This window comes from Oryza sativa, chromosome 7 (genome assembly GCF_034140825.1).
Source record: "Oryza sativa Japonica Group chromosome 7, ASM3414082v1".
Lineage (NCBI taxonomy): Eukaryota > Viridiplantae > Streptophyta > Magnoliopsida > Poales > Poaceae > Oryza > Oryza sativa.
In genome coordinates this window covers 8,283,926-8,299,809 of record NC_089041.1, presented here as the reverse complement: position 1 = coordinate 8,299,809, position 15,884 = coordinate 8,283,926, and the positions used below count along the sequence as shown (strand labels likewise).

Below are 15,884 nucleotides of genomic sequence, written 5' to 3'. Positions count from 1 at the left end.
GCCTCCCCGGGCGAACCCCCACAAGGCCGACGACGATGCAGGACCTTCGCGAAAGCGAACGCGCGAACAAGTAAAGCTTGCGCCTTGGAAGCGAAGGGTTCCTGTTTCGTCCGATTCCGACGCCGACGACGAGGACAACGTCGAAGATCGTGACGGCGAGGAGAAAGGGGAGGAAGAGGAGGAGGTTGAGGTCTTGGTCGAAAAGGCCGCGGACGAGACGGTCGAAAACCACGTCGACACCCCTGGCTATACTCCTACTCCAAGCCTGGGTCACAATGAGACTGGGGTGGAGTCGAACAGCTCCCCCCTTCGTCGAAAGGAGTTGGTTGGGGCGAAGGTGCTAATTGCGTTTTCGGCAGGCAAGGCAGCGAAGGGAGGTCCGGTCAAAAAGATTTCCAAGAAGAAAGGACTCGTCGATGTCGCTCGCGTCTTCAGCGACGACGAGTCTTTTGACGAGACTCCGACTTCTCCCACTGGCTGCAGCCTGGACCTTTCGACTGCCCCCGTTCTTTCACTTGGCGTTGATGGAGCAGGTGGTAGCGCCGCCGCCGGGGCTTCAGCCTCCGCGGAACGGATTGTGACAGCTGTGGTGAGGGTCTTCGGTAGCCCTCTGCGTCAGCCGGTTGTTTCGCCGCTAGTCAAGGCGAAGGGGAAGGGTGCAGCCGTCGAAACATCTACTTCGGAGTATTCCCTTGCGGCGCCCCATTTCGCCCCTGGCGATTTCGAGACCCGGGCAGACCTTATTCCCTTTGTGGAGGGAGTAAGCAATCTTGTCTTACCTGCTAGCACCCCGAGCCTATTCACCGAACTGAATGAGTTCGATGAGGGGTGTTCTGCTATTAAAAGCTTGGCGGTTCGGGTATGCTTTTCCTCTATTCTTGGTTTTCCTCTTCTTTTTTACATGTCCCATAATTAACATTTGCTCTCTTCGCCGTTCCTATTTTGCATCCAGATTCTTGCAGCTCACTGTTCGACAGAGCGAACCATGCGGGCTCGTCTTGACAGATTTAAGAACCGTCTTCGGGCCAAGGATGACGAAATAGGCCGCAAGAACTTGGAGATGGAGGCCCTCGCCAACACCCTGAAAGAGGCGAAAGCCGAAAACAAGCGGCTCCAATCCGAGTTGGAGAAAGGAAGAGAGGTTATGGCCGAGGTCGATCGCCTCAAGGCCGAACTGGAGAAAGGGAGAGAAGCCATAGCTGAGGTTGATCGCCTCCAGGCCGAATTAAGGAAAGAAAAGGCTCATTCCGCCGTGCTGATGGATTATTATAACCTTACTGAGCCGAAGATGGAGGCTCTTCGCCTGGAGGTCAGCAAGGCCGAAGCGAGCGCTGTGGAGGAGTCGCAGCAGTTTTCGCGGGAGATGGCGAAAACTACCGAATCTGCAAGAACGGCGTGCCAAACGCTTCGCCTCGCCCTTACTGACATGGGTGCAAAAGTGCGAGGGGTCTCTGCCGAAGATGCCTCGGCCTTCGACTTCTTCGAGTGGACCCAGCAGGCTGGTGGTTCGGTTTCGGACTGCGCCACTGCATACGGCGATTGCTATGCACGTGTATCAGCGGCCTTTACTATGGGTCTCCTGCAACAGTTCGGCTGTGAGCACGTCGCCGAGTTCCCTAACTATGTGAAGGAAGGGGGACTGGGAGATTAGCGCGCAGGACATTTCGCCCGCACATCGTGCATGGCGGAAACAGTTCTGGTAGAAGGACAGCCGGTCCACCGCCAAGGCACGCCTTTTGGAGCAACTAGCGAAGGCAGAGGCGGCAGACTTTTGCGAAGAAGAGGACGCGGCGGCTGAAGGGGGTGGAGGTGATGCCCAGGATCACCCAGAGGTGTGAGGCCCTCCGCCCTTTCCTTAGATTTTTGTAGTTTTCCTTCTTTTTGTGTTCGCCAGGAGTGGCGAACGATGTGTATTCGGCTAGCTGCCGCTAACCCTCCTTATTGTAGCCGAAAAAGAGGCCCTTGGATATTTTGAATATATATGACTCACTCTTAGCCACTTTTTGATGGTCGAAGTCTTTGGCGTATTTATGAATACGCCCATTTCACATTATGCAATACTTTTTTCTTTTTTCGCCTATTCTTACTATGCAATTCGCCTTTTGCCCTTTTTGCACTGTCTACTAGGGTGTTCGCCGAAAGTTGTGTATTCGGCCCCCTTCTGGGAGTTTGCGAAACCAAAACGAGAAATTTGTGGCATTAAAGGATTTGCCAAAGGTGCGATGCCCATTTCGGCCTGTTTATCATGAAATGGTGATAAACGGACGCAGCTATAAGGTTTTTAAGGTTGCCGGGTGGCTTCGGGCACACCCTGGGTGAACCTTAGAAGACTATGATCTTGTTCATTCAAGACATTTGGAGGACATGGCTCGCTTTTGGCAAAATGTCACATCCTGATTTTTGTTTCAGGATTTATAAATTATTTAATAAATTATTATTAGAATTTATATTAAATGTTCATTAATTTACAAGTGAAGTTAAATGTGGGAAATAAAATTTCCTAAATATAAAACATGGATGGATTTAATTTTGATTAAATTCTCCATGATTAATTACACTCTCTGAAATTTTCTCAGATTTTTCGGAGCTCAATTCTTAATTTTTTAATCATACAAAGAGCATTTCAGTAATTACCCACATATTAAATTAATTATTAAATGGTCTGGTTTTAATATTGTTAAATACTTTGGGTGTCCAAGTATGTTCAAGATTTTTCTTGGAATTATTTGAGCATAGGAAGTATTTTTAACAATTCAAAGATCATTTCATTGATTAATTTAATTGGAAAAGTAATAATAATCCTCTTCCTAGTCTTGGGCCCTTTCCAGCCCATCTCCCTCTTTTGTCTGCACGGCCGTGCAGCCCAAGTCGGCCCAGCCGAGCTTCCCCCTTCTCTTTCTTTCTTTGCTTTGTTTTCAGCCAGCCCAAGACGAAAAGTCTATTTGCCTCCCTCGACACTGTTTATCTTCTACCTCTAGCAGCCGAACTGAGACCGATTTGGCTCGGTTTTTCTCCTCCAAATCTGACCTTTCCCCTTGTGTTTTTCTAAAATTAGTTGAGGGGAAATATTCCTCTTATCCTCCTCTATCTTTATCCCCAAAAATCGGAGCTAATCGTTGAGTATCTTATCCGAATCGAACTCGTTTTCGAGTTTATCTCCAAAACCGAGTTTTTGATTTCCCGGATCGATTTCTTGCGGGAGGAGTCCGATCTCTTCAATCCAAGGCTATAAATAGGACCCCCTAGTCCTCCTCTTTCGTTTGCCCCCTCTCCCGTGGTCTCCCGTGCCTCATAGCGCCGCCGCCACGTGCTCCACCCCGCCGTCGTCGCCGGCCGAGCTCCATCCGCGTCGCGCCGCCGCCTCCGTCGTCGTCGCCGGCCGTCGTCGTTCGTCGTTTGGTTCGAGGGTGAGTACCATTGGGTTCGTCTCGTCGTCCTCTACGTGTTCTTGTCCTCCAAAGTCGCAGCCGACCATCCAATCTCCGGCGAGGTCGCCATCTTGGTCCGGCCATTGATGAGGTCATCATCATGACGTCATCATCGTTTTTTTTCTTTTTCCTGTTTTTCTAATAGATTAAATCTTCGGAAATTCATAACTAAATCATCGTAACTCGGTTTTGAGTGGTTCAAGTTGCTAAATTCATCTAAAATCATGATCTACATGTTTGTTTACTTTATATGTACTGTTTATTTGGTTTTTATTAGTCTTTTTCTTGGTTTTGCGTGTTAGCTTGTCGTTTCCGTCGTTGCGAAGGTTCGTGAGTGCGTCAGGAGTGTTCAGAAGATTAATTGAAGACCGATTATTGCAAGGCAAGTCACACAGATCCTAAACACAATCCTTTGAGCATGTTGATCCTATATTTAAATTCTCTATTTATTTCAACTGTGCATTTATTTTCGAATGTCACCGGGTGGTGTGAACTTATTCCTTTGTTATGGCCAATTTGCATTGATTATTTTATTCCTGGATACCTTGGGTTATTATAACTTGACTAGTTGGGCTTTATATATTGGTTCAGCTAGATATTAGTTATGATTGCTTAGCCATGCTTAGAAACATTATCACACTATTGGGATAACTTATGACTCATTGTTTAATGATGGTTTAATGGTAGCTCACGATGGTTAATCGTGTTATGATAATTAATTGATAACTAAAACTTGACAATGGTGGGTTGTGAGCACATGGTTTTGAAGGTCGTGCTCATGACAATTAAGGACCGGTTCACGAGCTACTGTTGTGAAACATTAACCGTACCAACCACAAGCCAGCATGGGCAACGGCTTTACCTTCTGTATAGCATGATTCATTGCGGGGCACCAGACTGAGAAGCGGCGAGAAGTCCGTGGGGGTCGCTGGGGAGTCCATGCCTCTGGTTATATTTATAGAGGGGGTGATTATGATCCAGGAATGGTGCACTGTGGTGAGTTGTGTTGTGCAAAGGGTATTGTCACAGCCTCTATTCGGGTACTTTCCAGTATCGCGACGCATGGTAGACATGATGATGAGGCTGTGTCTTGTGGGTACAGTGGTACACCTCTGGCCAGAGTAAAACTATTCGAATAGCCGTGCCCGCGGTTATGGGCGGGTTGAGCAATGTTTTTCGTGATTAGTCTCACACCTCTCACAATAATTATGGATGTTATATCTGGTAATAATTTGCTTAGCTCCTAGTTTGGAGTTAGATCTGTACAGCCGGGTATGGTTGTTCAGGATGGTTGGGCCTGTGCAGCATGGGTGTGCTGTTCAGTGTTGATTAAAATTTCTGATTAATTACTCCACTGTTTTACTTCTCTTAAATGTTTTGCTAAATGCTGCTTTTGCAAATGAGCCTATATTATGCCATCCTTTGGTATCCTTGTGCACTTGCATATTTGCTGTGTGGCTTGTTGAGTATGTCATATGCTCATTCTTGCAATAATCAATCAACCTCAGTTGAAGAAAAAGGATCCAGAAGGAGAAGACGTTTGGCTTATACCCCAGTTGAGCTGCCTGTGGGAGTGGAGCCGGAGCTTCGCTAGATTTTATTTTCCGCTGCAGTTTTCTTCTTGGTGAGGACTAAGTGCCTCTTAAGTAAGTATTTATCGTTTTAGTTAATTTGATGAATCTGTATATTAAATTGTCAGTTTGTGTACCTCGGCTGATTTCTGGACGAGGATTTTATGCACAAATAAGTTCGGAAATTACTAGTGAATTTCCGGGCGTGACACAAAACCATCAGAAGACTGATCGGCAGGAGGTGATCTCCCAGCGTTGTTACAGTCTAGTCTGTATTTCGTCCCCTTCTCCTCTTAGGGTTGTGTATGATATTAGTAGTGATGACGAACCTAGTTCGCCCGATCACTCCTTAGAGAGAGAGAGATAGCGGGGGCTAAGATGTAATTTATCTGTAAGCCGGGCTATAACGCCATTGCTCCTTTCTCTTCATTTGTACCATTGTGATGTATTCTTCGACACATTTTTATTTAAAATCAATAAAGGTGCGTTTTATTTTCTTTTTGCTATTTTTGCATTGTCACTTCGCGTGCTTTTCGTTGGGTCGGAACGTGTCGACCCCTTTGTATATATTAGCGAAATAGGTTTTGACTTTTCAGCTTTCAGCTTCCGTTTTCGATCCGTTTTGTTCTACGTTACAAAAAGCACTCGTGCTTTCCTTTCGATCAAGTGTAACGGTGTTCGGCTAATTGTTCTCCGAAACAAGCTGTTGCGGTTTCAATCGTTCGGCGAGCAATGCTTCGGCCGATTCGTTTCACCCCCCTGCCTTTTTCGCTGATCAGGCGTTTGCCTTGGGGTTTTTCCGCAAATTATCAATCGCACAAACAAATAAAAAGAAGGCAGAGGACACAAATTTTATACTGGTTCGGGCCTCCGTGGTGGATAATAGCCCTACATCCAGTTTTTTTTTTGTCTTTTTTCATTTTCCTCTTTTTTTCCTTTTTTGTTCTCTTTTTTTTCTCTTTTTTTTTCTTGCCGAAAGGCTTACATAGTGCCGAAGGGCTTGCATAGTGTCGAAGGGCTTACATAACGATATATACATTTTTACAAGTTGGCGATTTGGGTGCCACCCGTTCTAGACATAGAAACGCTTGAGAGAGGCAGCGTTCCAGGAATGGTCGAACTCTTCGCCTTCCAGTGTCGCCAGTCGAAAGGATCCCGTCCTGGATTTGTACTTGATGAGGTACGGTCCTTCCCACTTCGATTCAAGCTTGCCAACGGCTATTGGGTTCGCTTTTTTCCTTAGGACAAGATGACCAGGCAACAACTCCGTCGGTCGAACTTTTTTGTTGTAAGTTGCCGAAGTGCCCGTGGCATACTTTTGCATGTGCTCGAGTGCTTTGACTCTTACCCCCTCCAAGAGTTCGAGCGACAACTCGCGCCCCTCTTCGCCCCCAGAGAACGTCACCCTTGGTGAGTTAGCCCCTAGCTCTGTTGGGGTCATTGCCTCATCGCCATAGAGAAGCATGAACGGGCTGAACTTGATTGGTCTTGTGGGGGTCGTCCGAAGGGCCTAGAGAACAGATAGCATTTCCTCTGGCCATTTGCCCTTCACTGCCCCCTCAAGCCTTTTCTTTAGTGCTTCTAGGATTTTACCATTTGTACGTTCGGCCGCTCCGTTTGACTGCCGGTGCGCGACCGATGCGAACCTGATTTCCAGGTTAAGCCCTTCGCACATTTCTCTGAACATGTCAGAGTCGAATTGCTTGCCGTTGTCAGTGATGAACTCTTTTGGCACTCCAAAACGGCAAACAATGTTTTTCCATACAAATTTCTGTACTGCTGCCGAAGTGATCGCACCAAGGGGTTCGGCCTCAATCCATCGAGAGAAGTATTCAACGGCCACAATTGCGAACTTGTGCCAGTTTTGCGCCACCGGGAACGGCCCAATAATGTCCAGTCCCCATCTAGCGAAGAGCCAAATTGGTGCGATGGGCTATAACTCATACTGGGGCGCGGTTTGGCTTCGGCCATGACGCTGGCAACTTTCGCACTTCTTGATTTGCTCAACACATACTTTCAACACAGTGGGCCAGTAAACTCCTTGTCTAAATACTTTGGAGGCAACTGTTCTTGCGGCTTGGTGCGCGCCCCATAGCCCCTGGTGTATTTCCTTCGCCATTTCCTCGCCTTCGGTGAAAGAAATACAACGAAGCAACGGTTGAAGTATCCCGGAGCGATAGAGCTGGCCCGAGACCATCTTATACTTCGTGGCTCTGAATTGCAAACGCTTTGCCTCTGCTTCGTCTACCGGAAGCCAGCCAGTTTCAAGGTGCTTCACAAACGGGGTTCGCCAGTCGTATGGGTCTTCGCCCAATTTGACCTGGTAGATTTCCAGGACCTCCAAGCTGTCCATGGGCACGCTTGGTGCATACAGGACCTCAAAAAGGATGCTAGGCGAATGTGGGCCACCACAAGCGGCAGATTTCGCCAGGGCGTCTACTTCCTCGTTCTGGCCTCTAGGTAAATGTTTGACCGTTATGCCGGTGAAGCACTTTTCCATAGACCGAACGGCATCCAAATACCTTTTCATCCCTTCTTTTGCCTCAAAAGACTTGTCGACATGGCCCACCACCAGCTTGGAGACGGTTCGGATTAGCAGGCGCCGAATCCCCAATGCTTTCGCCTTTCTTAGGCCCAAAAGAATGGCTTCGTATTCTGCCGCATTGTTGGTTGTGTCGAACTGTAGCCTTGCAGCATACCGAATTGGCACACCATTTGGCAAAGTGAGTACTGCCGCAACGCCCGCCCCCTTGTGCGACCACGAACCGTCGGAGTACATCACCCAGGGCTGTTCGATGGGCTCGGGTTCAGGGGCGAATGCTGGTGTCCATTCGGCCACAAAGTCGGCTAGCACTTGGGACTTGACAGCAGTGCGGGCAACAAAATGTAAGTCGAAAGGGGATAGCTCTGCTTCCCACTTGCTAAGCCGGCCAGTAACTTCTTTATCCCGTATTATTTCGCCCAAAGGGTACTGTGATGGCACTATGACTTTGTGGGCCTAAAAGTAATGCTTAAGCTTGCGTGAAGCCATCACCAGGGCGTAAGCGAGCTTTTCCATTTCAATGTATCTTGTCTTCGCTCCTTGCAATGCTTCGGAGACGACATAGACCGGTTTTTGGCCTGAATCTGTTTCTTGGACGAGAGCAGCACTGACTGCCATTGGCGAAGCTGCCAGGTATAGTAGCAGTTTGCTTCCTGATGCTGGGCTGATCAGAGCTGGCGGGCTTTGCAGGTATTGTTTTAGCTCGTCGAACGCTGCTTGGCATTCGGGAGTCCAGTTGAATTTTCCCGCACCCCGGAGGGTTTTGAAGAAGGGCAAACCTCTATCGGCTGCCTTTGAGAGGAATCAACTGAGTGCCGCAATTCGGCCCGCGAGCTTTTGTACTTCACATACGCTCGACGGAGGCTTCATTTGCTGAATGGTATCGATTTTCTTGGGATTCGCCTCGATGCCTCTTTCAGAAACAAGGAAACCCAACAGCTTGCCTGCGCGAACGCCGAAAACACACTTCTCGGGATTCAGTTTCATACCCGCTGCGCGCAAGTTGTCGAAGGTCTCCTGTAGGTCGGACGCGTGGTCGAAAGCCTTGCTGCTTTTTAGGACGATGTCGTCGACATAAGCTTCCACATTTCGCCCCAACTGCTTGTAAAGGACCTTGTACACCAGCCTGGCGAAGGTTGCTCCGGCATTCCTCAGACCGAAAGGCATCCTGAGGTGACAAAAGGTGCCGAATGGTGTGATGAAGGCTGTCTTGGGGATGTCGGCCGGGTTCATGCGAATCTGATGATAGCCGGAATATGCATCTAGGAAGCTCATGAGTTCGCAGTCGGCTGTCGAATCCACGAGCTGGTCGATCCGTGGCAAGAGGAAATCATCCTTCGGACATGCTTTGTTTAAGTCTGTGAAATCGACACACATGCGCCATTTGCCATTTGACTTCCGCACCAGCACTGGATTCGCCAGCCACTCAGGATGATCGATCTCTCGAATGACGCCTGCCTTGAGCAATTTTTGGACTTCGGCTTTTGCTGCCTCCTGGCGATCAGCGGGCATCTTGCGTAGCTTCTGTTTCCTTGGCTTGGCATCTGGCTTGACTGCCAGGTGATGCATGATGAGATCTTTAGGATGTTCTTAGCTTCTTCTTCGCCCATGTCGCCCCCCAGTGATACGAGCTTTGTGGGGTCGGCATCATCAATCTGCATCTTGACTATCTTGCCGTGAGGGACGGGCTTTGGCGCGTGCTTCGCCCGGTCATGCGGTTCGGCCTCAACATTATGCACTATTCTGTTGATTATGGCCAAATCACCTTTTGAAGCAGCCGAAGGCTGAAGCCCCTTGACCACGATCACTCCTGCCGGGCCGGGCATCTTAGCTTGAGATAATTATGATGGGAAATGGCTTCGAACTTGTTCAAGGTTGCATGGCCGAAGATGGCGTTGTAGTTGTATGGGATGTCGACAATGTCAAACAATACTTGCTCTTCGCGTCTGTTTTCCCCCGCGCCGAAGGCTACTATCAACTGTGCTTGGCCAAGAACTTGAACTGCTTCTCCGCCGAATCCTCGGAGCGATGTCGGTGCTAGGGTAAGGGCTTGGATAGTCAATCCCATCTTGGCATATGCTTCGGCAAAGATGACATCGGCCGAACTTCCTCCGTCGACCAGGATTCGCCGGACCTCGAAACCAGCTATCTCGGCTAAGATCACCAGAGGATCTTGATGCGGGAACATTACTCCTTCGGCATCTTCTGGCCCAAAAAAGATTTGCTGGTTCAGATACTGCGGAGCCCCTTCGCCTGTCGAAGTGATATTGTGGACCGTTCGCAACTGCATCTTCTTTTGTCGCTTCGACAGTTGGATCGGCGGGTCGGCCCTTGTAATCACTTGGATCACTCTGCGTTGCGCATCTTGGCGTTGTTCGGCTGGGGGTGCTTGTTCTTGAGCTACTTCACGAGTTGCTTCGGTCGCTGCTCCCTGCTGCGTCCTTGGATCTGGCGCATTGCCACGTTTCTGAATGTTTCGGCATTGCTCCGTGGTACACGAAGAGCGTCCGTGGAAGGCGCAGTAGAGGTTTTTTCGGACCTTCTTGCGGACAGGCTACTAATGGTTGCTTGCTTGCTGAGCGTTGAACTCTTTGCGGAGGGCTTGCACTTCTTCGACAGCCATCACAGCCTTGCCCGCACGGTCGGTTCTGAACTTCCTCCAGGTCATGGGGGCTTGACCTTGCCTTGGCGGTTGTGTTTGGATCGCCGGCTGGGGCTGGTGAACAACGAGAGGAGGTGGTTCGACAACTTGAAATTGTTGTTGGGTTTGAGCAGCGGCGACGGAAGTCTTATCGTACTCAGCTTGTATTGCTTGCCGTCGCTTGGAATCCTCTTCGCCCCTTGTGAACCCATCAATGATGCGAAGTAGGTGTTCAAGCGTTTGCGGCTCCTTGTTGGCGATTTTTCTTGAGAGTTCGCCCTCGAGTAAACCGGCCGAAGCGGCGTTTATGACTGATGCCTCAATTATGTCTTGAACTTGGCAGCGGGCTTGTGAGAAGCGACGCATGTACTCCCTTATCGACTCCTCCGGCCTCTAGCAAATTGAAATACCAAGAGCGTGCGATGCCGTCTAGGGTGAGATGTATTACCTTTGCCTTGGTATTTTCGTCGCCATGAGCCGCTTCGATCGCGGATTCATAAATGGAGAGGAATTCCTTTGGGTCAGTTTCGCCTAAGTAGCGTGGGACGGGTGGGAACTTGCACTGGGGTGGGATTGGACGGGTCTTGATTCCCCCACTCAGCGGTAGCCCCTTTTCGCCCCCTGCCCTGTTCACGGCACCTTGCTGCGGGTACGGCGTGGCGAAGGGCGAAATCACGGCTTGTGCGTGAGGTTGGGCCATGGCATCCGGCTGCCCGGCCCCGATTGGTGATGCTTGCTGAGCCGCCATGAATGGGTCGAAAGTTGGCTGTGACCATGTCATGGCGACCTGATTTGGTGCTTGGTTTGCTCTGAAGCCTGGCGTTGGTGCTTGCGGCCGAACGGTTGGCGCCTGAGCAGCATTGATAGAGTCGAACTGCGGTCCTTGACTTCACGGCGAAGCCCACAGACCTGGCTGATTCGAAGGCAACCAACTAGGCGCACCTTGACTTGTATTCCCCTCCGGGCGGGCCGAAGGGGCTGTACTTGAAATGTTGTGGGGTTGGCTGAGCTGCTGAAGGAAAGCTTGGAGCTGCGCCTGCAGAGCCGAAGCCCCTTCTGCCATTGTTGGTGGCACTTGGCCAGGCGGCTGAGGATGTACTTGGGCAGTGACCAGTTGAGCTTGCAGTTGCACGTGAGGGACCGGATACGCTGCTGCGGTCAATGGCTGCCCGGCAAAGTACATCGGCGCTTGCGCAACTTGTGGCGGAAGGGGCTGGGTCGGCACTTGTGGATAGACTTGGGGTGGGACATAGCCTGCTGAATACTGGAGGATTGGTGCCGAAGCGACCTTGGACCGCCTTGCCGCCTCGTACGCTTGCTGCTGTTCTTGCATTTGGCGAAGCATGTCTTGGAGTCGTGTCATGTTCTGTCGCATGGCTTCCATGTCGGCTTCGGTTTGTGTCTCGGGGTCAGGGTTGACTTGGGCTTGCACAGCGGCGAGCGCAGTTTGGGCCGCTGCCGGCTGCGACGGAGCAGCTTGGGGCACCAGTAGTTGGCTTGTCGAAAGGATCTCCGCCCTGGTCTGGAGTGCCCTCGTCGCCGCAGCCGCCCTCGCCATGTCAGCCGCGTTCGGCACCTGCACAGAGGTAGCAGGGGCCGAAGGCGGTAGTGATGGCGCAGGTGCGGAAGCAGATGACGCTCCTCCATCTTCGGCAACAGGCGCCGAAGGCTCTGCTCCCTCTTCGGCGGCCATATCCGCCCCTGTGTCGCTTTCCTTTCGCCTTGTAACCTTCTCCTTTACGACCTTCTTCGGTGGCATTCGCTCTTAGTGGTTTCGCTCGGAGGTCCCCACGGTCAGCGCCAGCTGTTGTCGAAACGCAATTGCATACGTCGAAAGACGTGGTTACTCAACAGTGGTTGAAAGAGCAGGGCTGTAAATGGAGGTTTCATGCCTCTACAAGTAAGAAATACTATGGCTACAAGGTAAATTTGTGCTGAAATGTTCAGTTAATTATTTTATCATTTCATGGTTAAATTTGATGCATAAAAAGCTGATAATTACATTGTTATATGTGCAGGTCAAGGTAAATAGGCCTGCCCACAGTTGTTGTTCCATAAATAAGACTGGGGCTGCCATGGCAACAAATAGCTGGGTTGCTGAAAGAGTTATAGATTGGCTGAAGGAGATTCCAACTCTAGGAGCTAGTGCATTGAAGGTCAAGCTAGAGAAGAAGTACAAATTTACAATAGGATATGACAAAGTTTTTAGAGGCAAAGAGAAGGCCCTTGAGAAGATATTTGGGAAGTGGGAAGACAGCTTTGCATTGCTGCCCACTTTTAGAGAGGAGCTTTTGAAGGCACAACCTGGAAGTATTGTCGATATTGATACCGAGATTCATGAAGACCAAGTATGCTTCAGGCGGCTGTTCATAGCTCTAAAACCTTGCATTGATGGATTCCTACAAGGTTGTAGGCCATATATTGCAATGGACTCAACACACTTGACAGGGAAGCATAGAGGACAGCTGGCAGCTGCTGTTGCAATAGATGGAAACAACTGGCTTTTTCCTGTTGCATTTGGTGTGATAGAAGCTAAGACGACGGAGAGGTGGACATGGTTCGTGCAGAACTTGAAGAATGCTATTGGTAATCCTCCTGGGCTAGCCATCAGCACAGATGCTGGGAAAGGACTAGAGAGAGCTGTTAGTGATGTCTATCCAACTGCTGAGCACCGGGAGTGCATGCGACACCTGTGGAAGAACTTCAAGAAGCAGTACCATGGACCACTTTTTGGTGAAAACATGTGGCATGCTGCTAAGTGCTACACCAGCCAGCAGTACAACTATCACATGAACAAGATTGCTGAGAAATCTCCTGAAGCTATTGCATATTTAAAAACCAATCACCCATTTTTTTGGAGTAGGAGCAAATTCTCAGAGCTTTCAAAGGTGGACTACATCAACAACAATCTTTCTGAGTCATTCAACAATTGGGTGATGAAGATCAAGGAATTACACATAGTGGACTTATTTGACACACTTAGGCAAATGATAATTGACAAATTTCACTTGAGCCAACTTGCAAGCAAAATGGAAGGAAGAATAATTCCATCTATTATTAAGACACTGAATGAACAGAGCAAGAATCTAAAAGATTACAATGTGGTAAGGAGTAATTGCGATGATTTAGCTGAAGTTTCTATGGTGTCCAACAAGGGAGTGGTATGGAGGCATGCAGTGAACCTGAAGGCTCATACATGCTCTTGTAGAGCCTGGCAAGTAAGTGGGAAACCTTGTAACCATGCATTGGCATTCATAGGCTCTCTAAGGTTTTCTGACATGAATGGCTATGTGGATGAGTGTTATTCAGTGCAAAGATTGAGGCAAACATATGCTGGGATATGGAACCCAATGACATCAAAGAATATGTGGACATTTGTAGATCCTGGTTTCAAATTGATGAGGCCAAAGTTGAGGAGAAAGCCTGGAAGGCCTAGGACACATAGGATTAAAGCTTCAGATGAGCCTGGCTGTAGAAAGAAGAGGACATGCCCTGAATGTGGTGACAAAGGCCACTTTGCAAAGACATGTCAGGGAGGACCTATAGCTAGCAAAAGTTACTTGTCATCCATTTTTTTCCCTTTCATTTGTAAATTGGCTGCTCACTCTAGATTTTATACAGGAAAAGGTCATCTTCATCAACACCATCCTCAGATCAAGGAAGCAATACTCCTGGTGCAGCACCTAGGTCAAAGAAAAAATTACTACTGGATCATCCATGTAATTAGTATTTCTTACTAGTTAATTCCATCCTCATTTGCAATCTATTTGCATCTTGTATTCAGATTTAGGTACTAACTTATAGAATTGTTGTTACAGTGGCAATGCAAATGATGTGTCAACAAGACCACCAAGAGCAAGAGAGAAGGGGAAGGAGAAGAAAGGTTTTGTTGCGGCATCCATTTGATGCGGTTGTCTTTTGGGAAGGTTCTAATGGTCTGGACCATGTTGTCCTATCAAATTGATATGATGTAGAACACTGCTATCAGATGTAGTTGTCTTTTGGATGTGAGGATGAATCATATGATGTAAACCTCTAACTGTGTTGGTTGAATTAGTCATATGTAGTTGTCTTTTGGATGTGAGGATGAATCATATGATGTGAACCTCAACTATTGTCATTTAATTTGTTTATGTTACTGTGTTCATGCCAGAATGACGCTAGTTGACTATGTTCTCTTGCTTGTTGTCTCAAATGGTGTTTTATTGATGCCAAAATGCTGTCAATATTACAATTTCATGGGCAGGGGCATTCTTGTCCTAATTTTCATGAAAATCAGCCATATAACGGTGTTAGTCTAAGCTGTGAGTCCAGTGGCAGTTATGTTGGGTTCAAAGTTCAAACTGTTTTTAATGGCAAATTTGCAATTACATTTTTTTATGGGTAGATCCACAATACCTGTTCAATCCAGTGGCAAATATGCAATTGACCCCTTTTGTTAACACCACTCCTTGACGTAGATACCAAAAAAGATATTTACTTTAAGAGGCATTTTAAACTTTCAAATAGTTTTGTTAATATTGGGAGCTTTCGTATGAGCCAAAGCAAGATAATGAGATTTAATCGAGAATCTTTCATCTAGTGTTAAATTATATTTAAAATCATCTTGCTCACGTGACAAAACTATATTATAGGATCTTGTCTTCAAGATTTTGAAAATCTCGGCATTCGCCCACTCCTCGTGACCATTGCTGCTTGGGTGAGTAGAGTAAGCAAAGCAGAGCAGCTTGATCCCGAGGTCAGGTCCCGGCAATATTTGCTAAACAAGGAAATGGTGGATTGCACCCCTTTGTTAGTGATTATTCGATTCGGGCCACCAAAACGACATGTGATGCCGTGGATGAACTTGACCGTGCCGTGTACTGCTTATAACTTTAATGCTCCGAATTACCTTGAACCACTTTGATGAACTTGTTGATGGCGACCTAGAGGTGTTCGTATCCTTCATCTGCTCATTGAAGAGCCCAAGGATATCCAGTTCTCAGATTGCAAACAACCATTTTGTTGCAAAATAATTAGGCAATAAATACGTGCACGTGTTAAGTTAAGTTTAGTAAGATAATAATAGTCTCATGATAATACAGATCGTTGGAAGTTAGATCGTAAAGAATTCATAGATGTGTTTCTGGGACTCAGATATGGAATATAAATGAATTTTCATTTAATTGCATCAACCTGAATTTATAATCAGCCTCAAATATTCGGAATTCATATTGGGCGGGTGAATCGCTACTCCATCCACCCAGCGATCACCCCCCCCCTTCTCTCTCCTATACTATATACTCCTCCCTCCTCTCCCCCTTCCTCCTACCCTTCTTCTCTTTCTACTACAGTACACCCCACAAATTTTTTTAAAAAACAAAAGTTAGAAAAATTTATGTATAAAAATACTATATATAAAAAATTTGAATTCAAATTCAAATTTGAATCGGGTATGTAAACTTTTGACTTGTAAACTTTGTATCTATAAATTTTAGGTGTATAAACTTTAGATGTATAGAAATACTATATATAGAAAATATTTGGATTCAAATTCAATTTGAATATAATTCAAATTCAATTTGAATATAATTCAAATTTAAATTTGAATCGGGTATATAAACTTTAGGTCTATAAACTTTAGATGTATAGAAATACTATATATGAAAAATATTTGAATTCAAATTCAAATTTGAATCGGATATTTGAATTCAAATTCAAAT

The 15,884-nt window shown here is 47.3% G+C and overlaps 1 protein-coding gene across 5 annotated transcripts; it reads left to right on the top strand.

Annotated features, from left to right (window-relative positions):
• Positions 1-2,944: 2,944 nt before the first annotated feature.
• Positions 2,945-14,330, top strand: LOC107281520 (uncharacterized). Of its 5 annotated transcripts, none has more exons than XM_015790128.3 (5): positions 2,945-3,407; positions 3,731-3,810; positions 4,937-5,052; positions 12,201-13,901; positions 14,001-14,330. In XM_015790128.3, the coding sequence occupies exons 4-5, from the start codon at positions 12,258-12,260 to the stop codon at positions 14,013-14,015; spliced, it is 1,659 nt and encodes a 552-aa protein (XP_015645614.1). In that variant the 5' UTR covers positions 2,945-3,407; positions 3,731-3,810; positions 4,937-5,052; positions 12,201-12,257; the 3' UTR covers positions 14,016-14,330. The 5 variants fall into 5 exon arrangements, 4 of the variants coding, with proteins under 4 accessions (XP_015645614.1, XP_066168185.1, XP_066168187.1 ...); XM_066312088.1 differs by having other exon boundaries at positions 4,937-5,074; XM_066312090.1 differs by having other exon boundaries at positions 2,945-3,519; positions 4,937-5,074.
• Positions 14,331-15,884: the final 1,554 nt, after the last annotated feature.